The sequence below is a fragment of the Salmo salar genome, chromosome 01, assembly GCF_965601325.2.
Source record: "Salmo salar chromosome 01, fSalSal1, whole genome shotgun sequence".
Lineage (NCBI taxonomy): Eukaryota > Metazoa > Chordata > Actinopteri > Salmoniformes > Salmonidae > Salmo > Salmo salar.
In genome coordinates this window covers 81,896,099-81,919,251 of record NC_138291.1, presented here as the reverse complement: position 1 = coordinate 81,919,251, position 23,153 = coordinate 81,896,099, and the positions used below count along the sequence as shown (strand labels likewise).

At 41.8% G+C, this 23,153-nt stretch overlaps 1 protein-coding gene across 1 annotated transcript; it reads right to left on the bottom strand.

The window, feature by feature from the left end:
• Positions 1 to 47: 47 nt before the first annotated feature.
• vps26a (VPS26, retromer complex component A) lies at positions 48 to 19,067 on the bottom strand. Its single transcript, XM_014213605.3, has 9 exons — positions 18,872 to 19,067; positions 14,410 to 14,559; positions 4,760 to 4,835; positions 4,132 to 4,288; positions 3,750 to 3,914; positions 3,491 to 3,597; positions 3,220 to 3,288; positions 2,897 to 3,039; positions 48 to 2,266 (listed from the first exon to the last, which is right to left on the bottom strand). The coding sequence occupies exons 1-9, from the start codon at positions 18,872 to 18,874 to the stop codon at positions 2,153 to 2,155; spliced, it is 984 nt and encodes a 327-aa protein (XP_014069080.1). The 5' UTR covers positions 18,875 to 19,067; the 3' UTR covers positions 48 to 2,152.
• Positions 19,068 to 23,153: the final 4,086 nt, after the last annotated feature.

Here is a 23,153-nt window from a genome sequence, read left to right as displayed (position 1 = left end):
TAAGTCATCAGAGAAAGTATTAAAGACCTCACTCCAATACATAAGTATAAATTTGCATTTCTTTTATAATTGATGATGGATATAGACTGAGGCTAGATATATACAAATGTTCAACGTCCACACAAGTCAGATACATATTGAACACAGTATAAAATGTGGTGAACATGCAATGGTGAGTCAGGCCAGTATTTGGCAAAAGTTTCTTCATGACCTTACAGGCACTTAACTAAAAAAACAAAACAATATTGCCTGTATAGTATTCAGAAATGAAGACATAACAACATTGTTACGTGATTGTAGCACAGCCCCATCTGAGCTTAAATATGTATCCTTATGGAAATTATGTAAAGTGGCACTTCTCTAAATATAGACAAAACCAAAATAAATTTAAGTACCCATTCAACCATCATCGAACATGACATACAGATATACATGTAGGACCTAACCGTTGATCAAAATCATTTTATTTAAAACAGCATTTTGTAGTGCCTCAATCCAATGCCACTAGCAAAAGCATTTATTAATATACAGTATATTTGCATTTCGAAAAAGAAAAGCACAAAATACAAGAAAAAGTGAAGTGAAAAAAAAAAAAAAAAACTACAGGTTCTACACTAAATAACTTAGGAGATAGAAATCTTTTACATACAGTGAGCTCCAAAAGTATTGGGACAGTGACACACTGTTGTTTTGGCTCTGTACTCCATCACTTTGGATCTGAAATTATACAATGACTATGAGGTTAAAGTGTTTTAATTTGAGGGTATTGTTATCCATATCGGGTGAACAGTTTAGAAAGTACAGCACTTTTTGTACATGGTCCCATAAAATTGGGGGACAAAGTATTGGGCCAAATTCACTTATGTATTAAAGTAGTCAAAAGTGTAGTTTTTGGTCCCATATTCCTAGCACGCAATGATTACATTAAGCTTGTGACTCTACAAACTTGCTGGATGCATTTGCTGTTTGTTTTGGTTGCGTTTCAGATTTTGTACCCAATAGAAATGAATGGTTAATCATGTATTGTGTCATTTTGGAGTCACTCTTATTGTAAATAAGGATAGAATGTTTCTGAACACTTCTACATGAATGTGGATGCTACCATGTTTACGGACAGTCCTGAATGAATCGAAAAATGGAAAAATTATGAATGAGAAAGTTAGACGCACAAATCATAGCCCCAAGACATGCTAAACTCTTAGCATTTTTGTGGGGGGTAAGATGTGTCTCAAACTTTCTCATTCATCATTATTATTCACGATTCATTCAGGACTATCCGTAATCATGGTAGCATCCACATTAATGTAGAAGTGTTTAGAAACACTATGTTCTTATTTACAATAAAAGTGACTCCAAAATGATACAATACATTATTTACCATTAATTTCTATTGGGCACAAAATAATCTGCTAAGAATAAGGGACCAAATACTAAACTTGACTACTTTAATACACATATGTATGTACAAAAAGTGTTGTAATTTCTAAACGGTTCCCCTGCTATGGATGAAAATACCCTCAAATTAAAACTGACAGCCTGCACTAACCTCCCAGTCACCATCATTTCAATTCCTAAGTGCTGGAGTACAGAGCCAAAACAACAACAAAAATGTCACTGTCCCAATACTTTTGAAGCTCACTGTATTTCAGTGAATTATGAATATGGCACCCTTTGAGCTCAAAGCATGCCTATTGTCTTACAGCATGACCTTACAGCCAACGCTGAAATCAACATTAACCCATCATATTCAATTTGACCTGCCTACATGCACTGGAACATCCTTTGCAATATCTAGTAGTGTATGATTGTACGTCATGTCCCCAGTGTTGAGCCTAACCAAGTGCATATTTTACAGGAAGGGTAGGTCAAACCTTTTTGCAATATAAAAGAAATGGTAGCTCCCATTCCAGTGCTTTCCATTGTGTGTCAAACAGACGAGTCCATACAGTAAGCTAACAAGAGTGCTTGCTGCGGCCAGCAGAGTAGACCCAGCCCATTCAGGTGTAGCAGCAAGAGACTGTAACCTTGCAGAAGGTAGTTGTATTAAATGGCTGTCTGACGCTTTATTTTCACCTTGCATGTGTCGAGTTGCGCCCCCCTCTCCTTGTTTGCTTTAAGCATAATCAGAATCATTTTCTGTTTCCAGTGGTCTTCACATTTCGGGTTGCTCAGCAGTAAGGGTCGGCTGTGGCTCAGGAGACTCGTAGCGTTGGTGGAAGTTCCGTTTCCTTATTTTCTCAGGAGCTTTCCTCCACAGAACAATCTCCTGGTAATAGAGACAGTCAACAAGAGTCAGATTGATCCTCTCAAGTTATTATAAAATGTTCATATTGAGAGAAGATAATTGCTTTCAATAATAATAATATTGGCCTAATTCAAACTACTGTAATATTTATCTACTGTAATGTTTCTGCCAGACATACACTGAGTGTACAAAACATTAAGAACACCTGTTCTTTCCATGACAAACTGACCAGGTGAAAGCTATGATCCCTTATTGATGTCACTTTTTAAATCCACTTAAAATCAGCCTAGATGAAGGGGAGGAGACAGGCTTAAAAATTATTCTTTAACCTAGAGACAATTGAGACATGGATTGTGTATGTGTGCCATTTAGAGGGTGAATGAGAAAGACAAAAGATTTAAGTGTGGGGGTATGGTATTAGGTGCCAGGTGCACCAGTTTTTGTCAAGAACTGCAACTCTGCTGGGTTTTTCACACTCAACAGTTTCCCATGTGTATCAAAAATGGTCCACCCCCCAAAAAAGGGAGGGGTGCAAGGGAGGGGTGCAACTCAATATTCGGAAGGTGTTCTTAATGTTTTGTACACTCAGACAGGTAGTTGATTGTACGACAGACAGGTAGGTAAATGGAGGTTGGCTTTCAGGTTTTGTACCTGTTGTTTGAAGTATCTCCTGTCCTCCTCATCCACCAGCACCAGGTTGAGGAAGTACCGCACAGAGAACTTCTTGTTGACGTCCCTCATGGTGGCTGTGAGGTCGTAGCCAGCCAAAAACAGACGGATGGGAATAGACTCTCCTAAGAGGGAAAGGACAGGCATAAAGAGGATTTTGAAACAAGGTAAATGGCAAGAAGAGATAGATTTCCATGTACACTACAAGTCCTGAAAACATTATGCTGCTTTGGTGGGGTCGAATAACATAAAATAGATAAAATCATAATATTGGGACATTCACACCAACACCATATTGTGCCTACCTTTCACAGGGGCTCCGTCCATTATCTCATACTTGGCAACAGTCTCTGTCTCAGTAGTTGTGCTAGGACCTGGGAAAGGAATTTCACATGACTAAATACATCTACTTCACACTGTTCTTAAAACAAAAGCCAAGATTACAGGGACAGTTTTAGGTTTACAAAACTTGAAAAATATGGAATTCACTAATTTCAAATAAAAAAGTATCTAAAAAATAAAGCAACACCTTATGCCGTTTAAGTGAACTCTCTCCCCAAGTAAGCCTCATCTCACCTATTCCAGTCATCTCCTTCTTGATCAACTGAAGTTCCATGTGCTGGATTTTGATTCTCACAAGAAGGAAGTAGATTTTACCCACAATTACATCTTTCAAGTGGTATCTGAGAAGACAGATTAGGGTCAGGTCGAAATTAAGTTACATTTTTATAATTCTGAATTTGATAAGAGATTTTGACACGCGAATGTGCTACTATGCTATGCTTTTTAAAAGGTGTTTGAATGCATTCATTTCTCATTATGGTATACATCTTACTTGGACTTGTTGTATTCAAACTCTATATGTAGACAGTCTTCAATACCAACTTCCATCTTGATGGAATTGTTCACATCAGGGTAAGTGGCCAGCTGATGGACAATGAGGTCATACTCTTTCACCAGATCAGACAGTCTCCTCACTATTGTCACTTTGAGGAAATATCTGTAGGAAATAACAATAGGAGTTATGGCTGGCTTACAATGCAAATGAACTTCAAATGACACAGTGCATATATTCATAACAAGGCGGCTGTAGCAATGACAAGAAGCCATCTAATGCAGTTTCACTGATCATCTCAAGCTGTGTAGAATAGAATGGTTGGTTTCAGGGACAATGCAGAGAATATCTGGCTTTGTATGAGAGAATATTGTGAGCTAACCTCAGTCGGACGTTGGCTCCAACGTAAGACTCATATGGCTTCTCCACCTGCATGAACTCAAAGTCGTAGCTTCGATTCTGAGTCAACTCCCCTGGCAGGGCAAGCTCTTTTACCAGGTTCACAAATTCATGCGTGTTGCTTTTATCACTGAAAAGCTCTGAAAGACATAGAGCACAAGTTTAAACACTTATGTTAGGTTCATCACACACAGGAACCTAATATTTCCAATAGGCAAATCCGGGACGCATTCATTTGAACAAACTTATAAATAAGGAAGTAGGCCTGAATCTAATAACCTAGATTGGCCTATGATCAGACGTTCAGAGAAAATAGTGTGTTATTTGAAGGCTTCCCTAAAACTTCCTCAGTCGGTTTGACAACATTGAACCCTCAGTAATGGTCAAGGAGTCTTCACAGAAACACTTTGCCACCAGGCCAGGGTGTGTGGTGTGGAGTGTAGTCCACTGTAGTTTTCACATGACAAGCACATGGTTTGCTAAGCCGTTTAGCTTAAATGAGACCGACAGTGCACTTGGTTTGTGAACCAATAAACAATGCATGGCTGGTGTTTGAGGTGGTGCGCTGCTGCAAGGTTATAATATCAAAATATAAATTAACATAAACTCACCAATCTGCCCAACAAACTCAATTCGAATCCCTTGGTGTTCTAGTCTCTTGCCTGTCTGCCTCACATTGAGATTCACCTTAAAAGAAAACAAACAAGTTGTCGGATATTGGCATTAGTGATGGGAAGTTTGGCTCTTTTTACTGTCTCTGATCTTTTCGACTCGTTCAGTCAAAAGAACAAATCTTTCGACTCATTTATGTTCATTTGAGTCAGAGCATGCAGGACCCCACACTGGCTAACAATTAACTGAAAACTTGAGTCATGCTTCTACAAGCCTCTCCTTCACGTCGTTCACCATAGAGGGTTTATTGGAGATATAATTTGTGACTGAGGCTTGTAAAAGCGTGCTTTAAACAATGTATACTGAACAAAAATATAAAACGCAACATGCAACATTTAACGATTTTACTGGTTTACAGTTCATAAAAGTAAATTAGTCAATTTAAATAAAATGTATTAGGCCCTAATGATCTATGGATTTCACATGACTGGACAGGAGTGTAGCCATGGGTGGGCACAGGCCCACCAACTTGGGAGCCAGGCCCAGCCAATGAGAATTACTTTTTACCCACAAAAGGGCTTTATTACAGACAGAAATATTCCTCAGTTTCATCAGCTGTCTGGGTGGCTGGTCTCAAACGATCCCGCAGGTGATGAAGACAAATGCGGAGGTCCTGGGCTGGCGTGGTTACACGTGGTCTGCGGTTTTGAGGCCGATTAGAGACAATGGCAAATTCTCTAAAACGACGTTGGAGGTGGCATATGGTAGAGAAATTAACAAATTCTCTTGCAACAGAGTGGCCTTTTATTTTACCCAGCACAAGGTGCACCTGTGTAATGATCATGCCGTTTAATCAGCTTCTTGATATGCCACACCTGTCAGGTGGATGGATTATCTTGACAAAGGAGAAATGCTCACTAACTGGGATGTAAACAAATTTGTGCACAAAATTTTAGAGAAATAAGCTTTTGTGCGAATGGAAAATCTCAGGAATTTTTATTTCAGCTCATGAAACATGGGACCAACACTTTACATGTTGCGTTTACATATTTATTCAGCATACATTTGTTGATTGCTAGGCACACAAATAAGACTATTTCTTGACACATTTGAAACGAGGTCTAGTTGTGGCCGCAACCGGGCAAGATTGTGAACGACTCTTGGCGGAATGCATTGCTTGACTGCTGTGAGGGTGATAAGCACAATATCGTTTGCAAACTGCAGCCCCCAAAACGATTTGTTCTGGAGTTTGAGTTTGTTGAGCAGAGGCTGTGTATGTTTTGGTTCTATAAAGCTGTGTTAATCATAGTATTCATAGTAATTGAATTAATTCTTGCACCATACGATAAATTATCAGTTCTAAACATGTAAAAGCATGTAAACTCAGCAAAAAAAGAAACGTCCCTTATTCAGGACCCTGTCTTTCAAAGATAATTCGTAAAAATCAAAATAACTTCACAGATCTTCATTGTAAAGGGTTTAAACACTGTTTCCCATGCTTGTTCAATGAACCATAAACAATGAATGAACACCTGTGAAACGGTCGTTAAGACACTAACAGCTTACAGATAGTAGGCAATTAAGGTCACAGTTATGAAAACTGAGGACACTAAAGAGGCCTTTCTACTGACTCTGAAATACACCAAAAGAAAGATGCCCAGGGTCCCTGCTCATCTGCGTGAACGTGCTTTAAGCATGCTGCAAGGAGGCATGAGGACTGCAGATGTGGCCAGGGCAATAAATTGCAATGTGCGTACTGTGAGACGCCTAAGACAGCGCTACAGGGAGATAGGACGGACAGCTGATTGTCCTCGCAGTGGCAGACCACATGTAACAACACCTGCACAGGATCGGTACATCCGAACATCACACCTGCAGGACAGGTACAGGATGGCAACAACTGCACAAGTTACACCAGGAACACACAATCCCTCCATCAGTGCTCAGACTGTCCACAAATAGGCTGAGAGAGGCTGGACTGAGGGCTTGTAGGCCTGTTGACCAGACATCACCAGCAACAACGTCGCCTATGGGCCCAAAACCACCGTCGCTGGACCAGACAGGACTGGCAAAAAGTGCTCTTCACTGACGAGTCGCGGTTTTGTCTCACCAGGGGTGATGGTTGGATTCAAGTTTATCGTCGAAGGAATGAGCGTTACACCGAGGCCTGTACTCTGGAGCTTGATCGATTTGGAGGTGGAGGGTCCGTCATGGTCTGGGGCGGTGTGTCACAGCATCATCGGACTGAGCTTGTCATTGCAGGCAATCTCAAAGATGTGCGTTACAGGGAAGACATCCTCCTCCCTCATGTGGTACCCTTCCTGCAGGCTCATCCTGACATGACCCTCCAGCATGACAATGCCACCAGCCATACTGCTCGTTCTGTGCGTGATTTCCTGCAAGACAGGAATGTCAGTGTTCTGCCATATATGTTCATACAAATATTTACACATGTTAAGTTTGCTGAAAATAAACGCAGTTGACAGTGAGGACGTTTCTTTTTTTGCTGAGTTTATCAATTCTGCTGTAGGACTCATTGCGGCCAGCAGATTAAACAAGTCACTCAGAAAAACGTATCATGACTCAAGTCAGTAAAAAGAGTTGTTGAAAAATAACGAATTATTTGCGAACTGCACATCATTAATTGGCATAGCACACATTGACATAGGAAGCAGTCCGATGCACAGCATTGATCGCCATCATAATGTCATACCATGTGTGTGTGTCACGGTTTCAGTTAGCCGGTAATTGCCAGCTTTTGACAAAAAAAAAGAAAAACGGATAAATTCAAATTGTTGCCGGCCAAATTAACCGGGAGAAAAAACTAAAGCTGAGCTGGAGGCAGTATGCATTTTGAAAACCTACTTAATTGTTTGAAACCTGAATGTTTAACTTCATATTATGAGGCATGTCTTACCTTGCTTGAATATCCGACCATAAAAAGTTGGAGGCATTTATTTTTTAAAGACTTCTTAGGCGGCGTGTGAGTTTCAAGATTGAGGAAGCATACAATTTATCCAACCATTTCTACCGATCTGCTTGTCAGTTATGATTTTCATATATGCATTTTCGTGAAACAGTTTCATTTCAATATTAAAATTTTTGTTTCTCAAAATCATTGTCACGTGGTTAGTCAAATCGTAATTAAAATGATTAAAATATGGGCCTCCAGAGTGGCACAGCAGTCTAAGGCACCGCATTGCAGTGCTAGAGGAGTCACTACAGACCCGGGTTCGATCCCGGGCTGTATCACAAAGGGCCGTGATCGGGAGTCCCATAGGGCGGCGCACAATTGGCCACGCGTCATCCAGGTTAGGGGAGGGTTTGGCCGAGGGGGCTTTACTTGGCTCATCGCGTTATAGCTGACCTCGGTCATCAGTTGAACAGTGTAGCTGGCTTCCAAGTTAAGCGGGCGGGTGTTAAGAAGCGTGGTTAGGCGGGTCATGTTTCGGAAGACGCATGACTCAACCTTCGCCTCTCGAGCCAGTTGGAGAGCTGCAGCAATGAGACACGATCGAAATTGGGGATAAAAAAGGGGGTAAAATAAAAAATAAATAATGAAATATACCATTTAAAAGTCAACTACTGCAAGAGCACCAGCCTCTACCATATGGACACATTGATAGGCTACACCGTGATCACTGGCGGCTAAATAGCCTAAATGAGCGCATGGAACTCAGAGATGGCCAATTCAGCCGTTGGACTATAACTTCCATTGTCAATTAAGTAAAAATACCAAAAGACGACAAATAAAAACAGAAAATATACTGATAAATTCTGGTTCTTTCAATCACATTCATCTTTCTACTCAGCCTGTCTGCCTCCATTACTATCTGTTTTCACTTGAGCTGTCGCTAGTGAAGTGCAACGTATCAAATCAATGAACTGGGTCAGGCCCGAAGTGGTCTCTAGCAAACTTGCATCAACTAGCCTATTCTGGGCCCTCAGAGTTTCCCACGACAGTGAGCTCGGGACAGACAGCTTTTTTTGAGCAAGGGAAAGGTATTTTATGATGTTTCCACTGGATATATGGGATCATCAAGTGATGATATTTTGCTCTTTCACACCGAGGCTTGGTGATTATTAAGGGGGAGATGGCAGTGTGGTGCCAGGACAACAACCTCTCCCTCAATATGAGCAAGACAAAGAAGACGATCGTGGACTACAGGAAAAGGCAGGCCAAACAGGCCACCATTAACATCAACGGGGCTGTAGTGGTGCGGGTCGAGAGTTTCATGTTCCTTGGTGTCCACATCACTAACAATCTATCATGGTCCAAACAGTCTCCTGAGGGGGAAAGGTGTTGTCATGCCCTCTTCACGACGGTCTTGGTGGGGCGGCAGGTAGCCTAGTGTTTAGAGCGTTGGACTAGTAACCGAAAGTCTGCAAGATCGAATCCCCGAGCTGACAAGGCAAAAAAATCTGTCGTTCTTCCCCTGAACAAGGCAGTTAACCCACTGTTCCTAGGCCATCATTGAAAATAAGAATTTGTTCTTAACAAACTTGCCTAGTTAAATAAAGGTAAAATCTTTAAAAATGGTGTGTTTGGACCATGATAGTTCGTTGGCGATGTGGACACCAAGGAACTTGAAACTCTCAACCCGCTCCAACCCCGTCAATGTTAATGGAGGCCTGTTCAGCCCGCCTTCTCCTGTAGTCCACAATCAGCTCTGTTGTCGCGCTCACATTGAGGGAGAGGTTGTTCTCCTCTCTAACCTCCTCCCTATATTGTGTCATCAGCAAACTTAATGATGGTGTTGGAGTCGTGTTTGGCCACACGGACAAGTACAGGATGAGACTAAGCACACACCCCTGACGGGCCCCAGTGTTGAGGATCAGCGTGTCAGACGTGTTGTTGCCTACCCTAACCACCTGGGGGAGGCCCGTCAGGAAGTCCAGGATCCAGTTGCAGAGGGAGGTGTTTGTCCCAGGGTCTTTAGCTTAGTGATGAGATTTGTGGGCACTATGGTGTTGAATGCTGAGCTGTAGTCAATGAACAGCATTCTCACATAGGTGTTCCTTTTGTCCAGGTGGAAAAGGGCAATGTGGAGTGAGATTGAGTCATCTGTGAATCTGTTTTGGCAGTATGCGAATTGGAGTGGGTCTAGGGCAGTGGTTCCCAAACTTTTTATAGTCCCGAACCCCTTCAAACATTCAACCTCCAGCTGCGTACCCCTCTACCACCAGGGTCAGCGCACTCTCAAATGTTGTTTTTTTGCCATCATTGTAAGCCTGCCACACACACACACACTATACAATACGTTTATTAAACATAAGAATGAGTGAGAATTTTTGTCACAACCCAGCTCATGGGAAGTGACAAAGAGCTCTTATAGGACCTGGGCACAAATAATAATAATCAATAATTTAGTCTTATTTTGCCATCTTACATATAAAACCTTATTTGTTCATCAAAAATTGTGAATAACTCACCACAGGTTAATGAGAAGGCTGTGCTTGAAAGGATGCACATAACTCTGCAATGTTGGGTTGTATTGGAGAGAGTCTGTCTTAAATCATTTTCCACACACAGTCTGTGCCTGTATTTAGTTTTAATGCTAGTGAGGGCAGAGAATCCACTCTCACATAGGTACGTGGTTGCAAAGGGCATCAGTGTCTTAACAGCGCGATTTGCCAAGGCAGGGTACTCGGAGTGCAGCCCAATCCAGAAATATATGTCAGTGGCTTCTGATTAAATTAAATTTTCACAGAACCGCTTGTTGCAATTTCGATGAGGTTCTCTTGTTCAGATATCGGTAAGTGGACAGGAGGCAGGGCATGAAAGGGATAACGAATCCAGTTGTTTGTGTCATCCGTTTCAGGAAAGTACCTGCGTAATTGCGCACCCAACTCACTCAGGTGCTTCGCTATATCACATTTGACATTGTCCCTAAGCTTTAGTTAATTTGCACACAAAAAAAAAATCATACAATGATGGAAAGACCTGTGTGTTGTCCTTGTTAATGCAGACAGAAAAGAGCTACAACTTCTTAATCATAGCCTCAATTTTGTCCCGCACATTGAATATAGTTGCACAGAGTCCCTGTAATCCTAGAGTCAGATCATTCAGGTGAGAAAAAACATCATGCAGATAGGCCAGTCGTGTGAGAAACTCGTCATCATGCAAGCGGTCAGACAAGTGAAAATAATGGTCAGTAAAGAAAACTTTAAGCTTGTCTCTCAATTCAAAAAAACGTGTCAATACTTTTCCCCTTGATAACCAGCGCACTTCTGTATGTTGTAAAGGTGATACATGGTCGCTGCCCATATCATTGCATAGTGCAGAAAATACATGAGAGTTCAAGGGCCTTGCTTTAACAAAGTTAAGCATTTTCACTGTAGTGTCCAAAACGTCTTTCAAACTGTCAGGCATTCCTTTGGCAGCAAGAGCCTCTCGGTGAATGCTGCAGTGTACCCAAGTGGCGTCGTGAGCAACTGCTTGCACGCGCGTTACCACTCCACTGTCTCTTTGTCACGGCTTTTGCGCCATCAGTACAGATACCAACACATCTTGACCACCAAAGTCCATTTGATGTCACAAAGCTGTCCAGTACTTAAAAAATGTCCTCTCCTGTTGTCCTAGTTTCCAGTGGCTTGCAGAAGAGGATGTCTTCCTTAATTGACCCCCCATAAACGTAATGGACATATACCAGGAGCTGTGCCAAGCCCACCACGTCTGTTGACTCATCCAGCTGTAACGTATAGAATTCACTGGCTTGTATGCGAAGCAGTAATTGTTTCAAAACATCTCCTGCCATGTCACAGATGCGTCGTGAAACAGTGTTGTTTGATGTAGGCATTGTCTGTATAGTTTTTTGGGCCTTTTTCCCCCAGCATTGTCCCAGCAGTAGGAAGAATTAAGTCCTCCACAATAGTATGGGGCTTGCCTGTCTAAGCCACTCGGTAGCTCACCATAAAAGATGCTTCAAGCCCCTTCTTATTAATGGTATCTGTTTCTTTTATACATGTCTTACTACTCAAAAGTATTTTTCTTGCTCAAAAAACGAAATATTATTTTTCAAATTGGCATGTTTTGTTTCTAAATGTCCGTGCAAGAGTGAAGGTTTCATCGAGTTGTGAGATAGTACTTTTGCACATATAACACACTGTGGCTGAGGAAAGGCACTACTTCCAATATAAGTGAACCCCAAATCAATGTAGTTCTCGTCATATTTGCACCTCTTCAAATGGTCCAATGTCCCTGTCTGTTTTGCGGGTGCTTTCCCGGGTAAGAGGGCAGTAGCTCTTAGGCTACATCAGTTTTAGAACTGTCAGTGTCCATGCTAGCTGGGCTACCAACAAATGTAGAATTACTGATGCTAGCATTGGATGTGCTCGTGGAAGCAGAACAACTTGTGTCGTCGACAGGTGCAGTACTGCTGGTAGTAGCAGTACTACCAGTAGAGATGGTATGTGTGTCTATGGACGCGGGCCTTACTTTTTTTTAACCATTTATACATTTTCGAGCAAACGGAATGAGAAGCAGCTACGTTTGGCTACATACGGACCATTAGTGGAATTCCCGGGATAGAGTAACGGTTAATGTGATTGGATGTTAATTATTTGACAAGGATACCTGTATTTGCCAGTGTGTTGTTACTTCGCTGAACACTAGATGGTTTAATTTTATTTTTGGCAGTGAAACGAGGCTACTCAGGCGAGAAAAAAAACTCACCCAAATGTATAGCCCTGTTGGAAAATATAAATGGACTGTTTGAAAACGTGAAGAAAAAAAACGTTTATTTGGAGTGGTACGCACTTCATGGCTACCGACGTAATCATTTAGTAAGGTTACCGTCGCTTCCTTGGGCACCGGGACTATGGTGGTCTGCTTGAAACATGTAGGTATTACAGACTCAGCGAGAGGTTGAAAATGTGAGTGAAGACACTTGCCAGTTGGTCCGCGCATGCTTTGAGTACACGTCCTGGTAATCCATCTGGCCCCACGGCTTTGTGAATGTTGACCTGTTTAAAAGGTTTTTCTCACATCGGAAACTGAGAGTGTGATCACAGTCATCCAGAACAGCTGGTTCTTTCATGCATGCTTCAGTGTTGCTTGTCTCGAAGTGAGGAACTGGGCAGCTCGCGGCTGTGTTTCCCTTTGTAGTCCGTAACAGTTTTCAAGCCCTGCCACATCCGACAAGCCTCAGAGCCACTGTAGAAGGATTCAATCTTAGTCCTGTATTGACGCTTTGCCTATTTAATGGTTCGTCTGAGGGCATAGCGGGATTTCTTATAAGCGTCCGAATTAGTGTTCTGCTCCTTGAAAGCGGCACCTCTAGCCTTTAGCTCGATGCGCATGTTGCCTGTAATCCATGGCTTCTGGCTGGGAAATGTGCGTACGGTCACTGTGGGGACGACGTCGTCGATGCACTTACTGATGAAGCCGATGACTGAGGTGTTATTATACTCAATGCCATTGGAGAAATCCCGGAACATATTCCAGTCTGTGCTACCAAAACAGTCCTGTAGTTTAGCATCCGCGTCATCTGACCACTTCCGTATTGATCGAGTCACTGGTACTTCCTGGATTTAGTTTTTGCTTGTAAGCAGGAATCAGGAGGATAGAATTATGGTCAGATTTGACAAATGGAGGGTGAGGGAGAGCTTTGTATGCATCTCTGTGTGTGGAGTAAAGATGGTCTACAGTTTTCTTTCCTCTGGTTGCACGTGACATGCTGGTAGAAATTAGGTAAATCGATTTAAGTTTGCCGGCATTAAAAGTACCTGGCCACTAGGAGTGCCGCTTCTGGATAAGCATTTTCTTGTTCGCTTATGGCCTTATACAGCTTGTTGAGTGCAGTCTTAGTGCCAGCATCGGTTTGTGGTGGTAAATAGACGGCTACGAACTGGTTCCGGAGGGGATGGCTCCCGCTTTATGTGCTCCTAACCAATTTTGCTGTTTTGTTAGTTTTTTCGTGTTTGTAACTTTTTTTATTTTTTTTTTACTTATTTTGGACATAATGTTGCTGCTACTTTCTCTTATGACCGAAAATAACTTCTGGATATCAGAACAGCAATTACTCACCTCGAACTGGACAAAGATTTTTTTCTTTAACGAATCCAACGCGAAGGATATACTACTTTCTCGGGAACGAGCCCAAATCCTCGTCATTGGCATGAAGAGAAGATGGAGAAAAAGGGGACGGAGGTCAGGCTGCCTTTGAGAATTTGTAGGCGAGTGAGTAAACCGCCACTGCCATTCGTTCTATTGGCCAACGTGCAATCATTGGAAAACAAAATGGATGACCTACGATCAAGATTATCCTACCAAAGGGACATTAAAAACTGTAATATCTTATGTTTCACCGAGTCGTGGCTGAACGACGACACGGTTAATATAGAGCTGGCGGTATTTTCCATGCATCGGCAGGACAGAGAAGCTACGTCTGGTAAGATGAGGGGTGGGGGTGTGTGTCTATTTGTCAATAATAGCTGGTGCGCGATGTCTAATATTAAAGAAGTCTTGAGGTATTGCTTACCTGATGTAGAGTACCTTATGATAAGCTGTTGACCACACTATCTACCAAGAGAGTTCTCATCCATATTATTCGTAGCCAACTATATATTTCCTAGATTTCCATATTTTGGCAAATGTTTGAAAATGTCCTAACGGAAACCCTAATGTGTGTCTGTGTGCAATGCTCACCTTCCCAGAGACCGATTCTCCGTCATAAAACAAATAGTTCTTCTCCACTTTTCCATCCTCTGTCTTGAGTTCTGCTGTCTTCCTAGTCTCTGCATCATTGAGTAGGACATCAATTTCACACACAGGACCAAATAAACCACCCAGGAAACTCTGAAAAACAGGAAGACTTTACAATCAACTTAAAAGGCACATACAATCAGAAATAGCTCTCTCAATAATGGACTAAAGGAACTTAACGTTTCTCCTTAGTCCAAGGACCTTACATGTTCTGCTTAAAGGTTGAATTGACTCTGGAAGCCAAAACAGCCAAATACTCCAACTAAATGAGAATCAAATCTCAATTGCAGTACGGTTCTAGAAATATAAATCCCTCTATTTTCATACTACATGAAAATAATTTCACAAATGCAAAATAACTGTACACTGTTTAAACCCGTTTAAACACAGTCCTGGTAGAGTCCATGTGCATGGGTACCGGTTTGTCAAGGTAATTGAGGTAATATGTACATGAAGGTAAGGGTAAAGTGGCTATACATAGATAATAAACAGCTTGGCACCCAAAACCCTCAAACTTTTACAGATGCACAATTGAGAGCATCCTGTTGAGCTGTATCACCACCTGGTATGGCAACTGCAATGCCCTCAAACGCAGGGCTCTCCAGTGGGTGGTGCGGTCTGCCAAACACATCACCGGGGGCAAACTACCTTCCCTCCTGGACACCTACAGCACCCGATGTCACAGGAAGGCCAAAAAGACCATCAAGGACAACAACCACCCGAGCCACTGCCTGTTCACCCCGCTATCATCCAGAAGGCGAGTTCAGTACAGGTGCATCAAAGCTGGGACCGAGAGGCTGAAAAACAGCTTCCATCTCAAGGCCAAATAGCCATCACTAGCATATTAGAAGCTGCTGCCCTATATACACAGACTAGCAATCACTGGCCACTTTAATAATGGAACACTAGTCACTTTAATAATGATTCAATATTTTGCATTACTCATCTCATATGTACAGTTGAAGTCAGAAGTTTACATACGCTCAATTAGTATTTGGTAACATAGCCTTTAAATTGTTTAACTTGGGTCAAACGTTTCAGGAAGCCTTCCACCAGCTTCCCACAATAAGTTGGGTGAATTTTGGCCCATTCCTCCTGACAGAGCTGGTGTAACTGAGTCAGGTTTGTAGGCCTCCTTGCTTGCACACGCTTTTTCAGTTCCGCCCACAAATTTTCTATAGGGTTGAGGTCAGGGCTTTGTGATGGCCACTCCAATACCTTGACTTTGTTGTCCTTAAGCCATTTTGCCACAACTTTGGAAGTATGCTTGGGGTCATTGTCCATTTGGAAAACCCATTTGCGACCAAGCTTTAACTTCCTGACTGATGTCTTGAGATGTTGCTTCAATATATCCACATAATTTTCCTACCTCATGATGCCATCTATTTTGTGAAGTGCACCAGTCCCTCCTGCAGCAAAGCACCCACACAACATGATGCTGCCACCCCTGTGCTTCACGGTTGGGATGGTGTTCTTCGGCTTGCAAGCCTCCCCCTTTTTCCTCCAAACATAACGATGGTCATTATGGCCAAACAGTTCCATTTTTGTTTCATCAGACCAGAGGACATTTCTCCAAAAAGTATGATATTTGTCCCCATGTGCAGTTGCAAACCGTAGTCTGGCTTCTTTTATGGCAGTTTTGGAGCAGTGGCTTTTTCCTTGCTGAGTGGTCTTTCAGGTTATGTCGATATAAGACTCGTTTTACTGTGGATATAGATATTGTTTCCTCCAGCATCTTCACAAAGTCCTTTGCTGTTGTTCTGGGATTGATTTGCACTTTTCGCAACAAAGTACGTTCATCTCTAGGAGACAGAACACATCTCCTTCCTGAGCAGTATGACGGCTGCGTGGTCCCATGGTGTTTATACTTGCGTACTATTGTTTGTACAAATGAACGTGGTACCTTCAGGCATTTGGAAATTGCTCCCAAGGATGAACCAGACTTGTGGAGGTCTACAATTTTTTTCTGAGGTCTTGGCTGATTTCTTTAGATTTTCCCATGATGTCAAGTAAAGAGGCACTGAGTTTGAAGGTAGGCCTTGAAATACATCAACAGGTACACCTCCAATTGACTCAAATTATGTCAATTAGCCTATCAGAAGCTTCTAAAGCCATGACATAATTTTCTGGAATTTTCCAAGCTGTTTAAAAGCACAGTCAACTTAGTGTATGTGTAACCGATGTGAAATGGCTAGTTAGTTAGCGGTGGTGCGCGCTAATAGCGTTTCAATCGGTGACGTCACTCGCTCTGAGACTTGAAGTAGGGTTGCCCCTTGCGTTGCAAGGGCCGTGGCTCTTGTGGCGCGATGGGTAACGATGCTTCGATGGGTGTCAGTTGTTGATGTGTGCAAGGGTCCCTGGTTCGAGCCCAGGTTGGGGCGAGGAGAGGGACGGAACTTACACTGTTACATTGATGCTGTTGACCCGGATCGTTGGTTGCTGCGGAAAAGGAGGAGGTCAAAGGGGGGGTGAGTGTAACCGATGTGAAATGGCTAGTTAGTTAGCGGTGGTGCGCGCTAATAGCGTTTCAATCGGTGACGTCACTCGCTCTGAGACTTGAAGTAGGGTTGCCCCTTGCGTTGCAAGGGCCGCGGCTTTTGTGGCGCGATGGGTAACGATGCTTCGTGGGGTGTCAGTTGTTGATGTGTGCAAGGAGCCCGGGTTGGGGCGAAGAGAGGGACGGAACCTACACTGTTACATATGTAAACTTCTGACCCACTGGAATTATGATACAGTGAAATAATCTGTCTGTAAACAATTGTTGGAAAAATTACTTGTGTCATGCACAAAGTAGATGTCCTAACCGACTTGCCAAAACTATAATTTGTTAACAAGAAATTTGTGGAGTGGTTGAAAAATGAGTTTTAATGACTCCAACCTAAGTGTATGTAAACTTCCGACTTCAACTGTATATACTGTATTCTATTCTACTGTATCTTAGTCTATGCCGCTCTGACATTTCTCATCCAAATATTTATATTCTTCATTCCATTCCTTACATTAGATTAGTTGTAGTGTGTGTATTGTTGAGAAATTGTTAGATATTACTGCACTGTTGGAGCTAGAAACACAAGCATTTCACTACATGCGCAATAACATCTTCTAAACACGTGTATGTGACCAATAAAATTTGATTTGAGAGTAGCATCAGCGTATGTGAAGAGTGTGAAGGAATGTGAATGTATATGGCTTAAATATGCATGCATATGTGTGCGTTTTGCGTGTGTGTGTTGGTGTGTCAGTGTAGTATGTGTGAGTGTGCGGTTAGAGTCCAGTGTGTACATTGAGCCTGTGCAAGAGAGTCAGTGCAAAAAAAAAAAAAGTCTGCGTAGCCATTTGATTTACTGATCAGCAGTCTTATGGCTTGGGGGGTAGAAGCTGTTAAGGAGCCTTTTGGTCCCAGACTTGGTGCTCTGGTACCGCAAGATAAGGTCCTTATGCTTCCAAAACCATACCACAAGTGATGTGTTAACTGCACCATGTAACTTTTGGGGCGACCCAACCAAATTCACATAGCAAACGTCTGTAATAGATCTGTCATTCGCATTGAAAGCAAGTTTAAGAAGCTGTAGATAGATCTGTTCTATTTCTATGCTTCCCGTTAAATTTAGTTTTTGCGTATTTTACTTTCGGGTTTGTATACCAGCGTCAAACAGCTGAAAATACAATATTTTTGGATATGGAAAATATATTTCACAGCGTTTTATATGGTACAATGACTCTCTACACTATACTTGGCTTGTTTTGTCACAAACTGAAATTAGGCGAACTATTAGAATGTTTTTGCAACCAGGAAATGGCGGAACTATTTTTTAATAGTTTCTGCAACAACTGCCCCAGTAGGTACCGAGTCAGATATATTTCCCATGGGGCTACGTTAATTTATGGGACTTTGATAATTACCTAGCTAGTTAACAGATGGGTGTTTTGGCTAGTTAGCTAAATTACATAATGAAACATGCTACAGTGAAGACTAATTCCGTTAGAGGTGCCATGGGCTAAAGGCAAATCGCACGCTTGACAGCTAACGTTTAGCAGTCAACATTTCTCGTGACGTTCAGACAAGACGATGAGGCAGTAACTAGTTAACATTAGCCATCTAGTTAATGCTTTATGTGTAACTAAATGTTCAGCTTGCGGGGATAATAATCAGTGGGAAACGAGATAACCGCTAATCTAGCCAATTGCCACGAATCAAAACTATCTACCAAGCTAGGAAGAACAGTGGTGTTCCAGCCAGGGCCTCCGACCTGTGCATATAACGTTACACTAGGCTAGCTGTTAGCCAAGACATATAATAAAAAATAACTAAAGGGCCAAAGGATGACAATACCTTGGCTTTAGTACATCTCTATTTATGTATAAATTAAATAGTGACGTGCTACTTCTTTCATTTTGAACTCACCATTTCAGCTGTTTAAACAGTTGTAGACAGCTAGTTAGCTAGCCTCCGTGTTGCTAATTCTTGTGATGATACAAACGAGAAGAGCAGTAATAATGGCAACACAGAAATTTCAAAATAAAAGTCCCATGTCTAGTCAAGTCATTTTTTTTGCTCAGGACCAGGACAACAACCTCTCCCTCAATGTCAGCAAAACAAAGCAGCTGATCGTGGACTACAGGAAACGGAGGGCCGAGCACGCCCCCGTTCACATCGACGGGGCTGTAGTGGAGCGGGTCAAGAGCTTCAAGTTCCTCGGTGTCCACAACACTAAGGATCTATCATGGTCCAAACACACCAACACAGTCATGAAAAGGTCACGACAACGCCTCTTCCCCCTCAGGAGGCTGAAAAAATTTGGCATGGGCCCTCAGGTCCTCAAAATGTTCTACAGCTGCAACATTGACAGCGTCTTAAAATAATCCTCTTAAGGATCAGCCCCTTTTAAAAAATAATGTTCACCTAAAATGACATACCCTAATCTAACTGCCTGTAGCTCAGGCCCTGAATCAAGGATATGCGTATTCTTGGTACCATTTCAAAGGAAACACTTTGAAGTTTGTGGAACTGTGAAAGGAATGTAGGAGAATATAACACAATAGATCTGGAAAAAGATAATACAAAGAAAAAAACAACCGTTCTTTTGTATTTTTTTGTACCATCTTTGAAATGCAAGAGAAAGGCAAAAATGTATTATTCCAGCCCAGGTGCAATATAGATTTTGGCCACTAGATGGCAGCAGTGTATGTGCTAAGTTTTAGACTGATCCAACGAATCATTGCATTTCTGTTCAAAGTTTTGTGTCAAGGCTGCCCAAATGTGCCTAAATTGTTTATTAATAACTTTATGTTCAAAATTGTGCACTCTCCTCAAACAATTAGCATGGTATTATTTCACTGTAATAGCTACTGTAAATGGGACAGTGCAGATTGATTAACAAGAATTTAAGCTTTCTGCCAATATCAGATATGTCTATGTCCTGGGAAATGTTCTTGTTACTCACAACCTCATGCTAATCGCATTAGCCTACGTTAACTCAACCGTCCCGTGGAAGGGACACAAATCCCTAAAAAGTTTTGAACTAGCTGTGTCACCGTTTAGTATGGCAACTGCTTGGCATCCGACCGTAAGACGCTACAGATGGTAGTGCGTATGGCCCAGTACATCACTGGGGCTGAGCTCCCTGCCATCGAAGACCTCTATACCAGGCTGTATCAGAGGAAGGCCCTAAACATTTTCAGAGACTCCAGCCACCCAAGTCATAGACTGTTCTCTCTGCTACTGCACGGTAAGCGGTACTGGAACGCAAGTCTGGGTCCAAAAGGCTCCCAAACAGCTTCTACCCCCAAGCCATAAGACTGCCGAACAGTTAATCAAATGGCTACCCTGACTATTTGCATTGACCCCTTTTAATTTGCACTGACTATCTTGCACCGGCTTTATGAACACTCACTGGACTCCACCCACATTCACAGATACTACACTGACACTCCAACACACACATACGCTCACACACACAATGCACACACACACACTTTCACACTCTATCATACGCTGCTGCTACTCTGTTTGTTATCTATCCTGATTGCCTAGTCACTTTTACACATACCTAAATGTACACATTACCTCAATTACCTCTACCTCGTACTCCTGTACATTGATTCGGTACCAGTACTCCTTGTGTATATTCTCAATATTTTATTGTGTTACTATTTATTTTTAGCAAATGTTTCCCACTTTTTAACTTTGCATTGTTGGGAACAGGCTTGTAAGTAAGCACTTCACGGTAAAGTCTACACCTGTTGTATTCGCTACATGTGACAAATAACATTTGATTTGATTTGAAAAAGTGAAGGTAGCAGATGTATAAAAAAAATGATAAATTCTTTGTTTAGACAGGTTATCACATTGAGAATGAGATCTCTTTTCGAAGTGTCACCTGAGTTTGAAAATAATGATAACAAAGCAGCTTGCATAGGCTAAAAATCGCTTTCACCTGGAAAGGAGCATTCAAGAACATTAATATGTAAATTAACACGCACTGTTTGCGGATGACAATACATTTCTGAAGGTTTTGGCACTATCTCTATTGTTTACAGTAACTTTCTTTCCAAAAGATTTAGATTATGGCTATTCACTTTGATATATATAGCACTGTGTGACCATCCAGCGTTACTCAGTAAACTTTTATTTTGGCAGAGAAATGTTTACTGTAAATCCTCTTGTTGCAACATCACACTTTAAAATCCATGAGCTATCATGTGACCTAAAGTCATATGAATAGGTGGAGTGGGCTTGCACCTTTAAATGCACAATCCTTAATTCGTTATTCAGCCTGGAGAAATGTAACCACTCTCAAATTCAAAGATGGATCAATGAATGCAAGACTGACAGTCTGTGAGATCAACATTATAGCTTGAAGCTAAAGATACAAAAACCTGTGCACTACTATGTGTGTACCAAAAGGAACAATACAGTCTAGTGTTTTTATCCTGCATTCTCATCTGGAAGGTTTTGTTAAAGAGAGGCAAGTGCGTTTGCCGCTTACTAACTCATGACAGGCTAATATATTTTGTAACAGAGGTTTTCTAAGTCATGAGAAACTCTACAGACGAAGCTCAGGGAAATATTCAACGCAAGGGTGTGATAACAGACTATGGGCAGTTCAGGAAATGACCCAGTGTGGTGGAAGTGTCATGTGGGGATCTGAACAGTGGAGGAGGAGGACCATCCTCAGTGAATTTCATAAAAGTTTAAATAGTGAAACATTTAAAAGCTATCCTTTTCAGATCAAACTATACTAAATATATTCACGTCATCAAGTAATTGAGCAAAAATCACTGTTATGCAATGAAGGTCTACAGTATCTTTAACAGCACTCTGTAGGGTAGCACCATGGTGTAGCCGGAGGACAGCTAGCTTCCGTCCTCCTCTGGGTACATTGACTTCAATACAAAACCTAGGAGGCTCATGGTTCTCACCCCCTTCCATAGACTTACACAGTAATTATGACAACTTCCCGAGGACGTCCTCCAACCTATCAGAGCTCTTGCAGCATGAACTGACATTTTGTCCACCCAATCAAAGGATCAGAGAATTAATCAAGGCATAAGAGAATCAAGGCATAAACTACAGCTAGCTAGCACTGCAGTGCATAAAATGTGGTGAGTAGTTTACTCAAAGAGAGCGATAGACAATAGTTGAAATGTTTTGAACAAATTAATTTCTTCAAAAATGGAGAAACAAGAGCTATATTTTGTCCTTAGTTTCAACGCTAGCAAATGCAGCAAGCTAGTTTAGTCTACTCAAACAGAGGGATGCTATGTTAGCTAGTTGGCTATCCAACACAACACTGGAACTATTCTAAGTCAAGTTAAGGTTTACCTAATTTATTGCCACTGGGCCCACCGGTGTAATTGCTAAACTGCTTACTGACTATACACTGTACTGCATGATTTAATTCTTTTATACCTTTATTTAACTAGGCAAGTCAGTTAAGAACAAGTTCTTCTTTACAATGATGGCCTAGAAACAGTGGGTTAACTGCTTTGTTCAGGGGCAGAACGACAGATTTTTACCTTGTCAGCTCAGGGATTCAATTTAGCAATCTTTCTGTTACTGGCCCAACGCTCTAACCACTAGGCTACCTGCCGCCCCATGATTAGCAGGGTTACGAACACGTTAGTTCTATTGGCTATGTTGACTATGATGTTACTTTAGCTAATATGGTGACAACGATGTAGACTGTGTGTAGCAGTCAGCGGTTATGATGTGGTTTGGCTTGGAAAGGTTTTTTCACCTGGTCACAGACAGCTAATGTATTGTGCATTGAAGTCCACAAGCAAAGGGAAAAGGTGAGAGCAGGAGAGTGTGTAGATGCGAGAAGGAATACAACGTGGCTGCTATGAAAGTGAACTGTGTTTAAGTGTGATGAGGGGTGTATTCATTCTGTCGATTCTGTTGAAAAACTTTTCTTAGACAGGAGCAATCAGAATGAAACGGGCATAAACAACCCTAATTTTGCAAATAGAAATTATTGTTTGCAAATGTTGGACTAATGATTAAGCCCTAGATCAGCAAGATGCAGGCAAGTGTATGCAAGGCAGTGTGTCACTGTCTGTCACCTCAAATTTGTCTCTCGACCTGTGTGCACCTACATTAAAAACATTAATTCATAGGCTATGTTGTAGCATCCTCCTGATGGGTGTAGAGAAAATTTGAGTATCATGTTGTAGCCTAAACCTAT

What these genes read in the sequence shown, in the direction of transcription:
- vps26a (XM_014213605.3), bottom strand. An exon ending in GAGAATCGGTCTCTGGGAAG is followed by an intron (nt 4,836 to 14,409) that starts GTGAGCATTGCA and finishes TTTTCTTTTAAG; the next exon opens with GTGAATCTCAATGTGAGGCA. An exon ending in TGAGTTTGTTGGGCAGATTG is followed by an intron (nt 4,289 to 4,759) that starts GTGAGTTTATGT and finishes TATGTCTTTCAG; the next exon opens with AGCTTTTCAGTGATAAAAGC.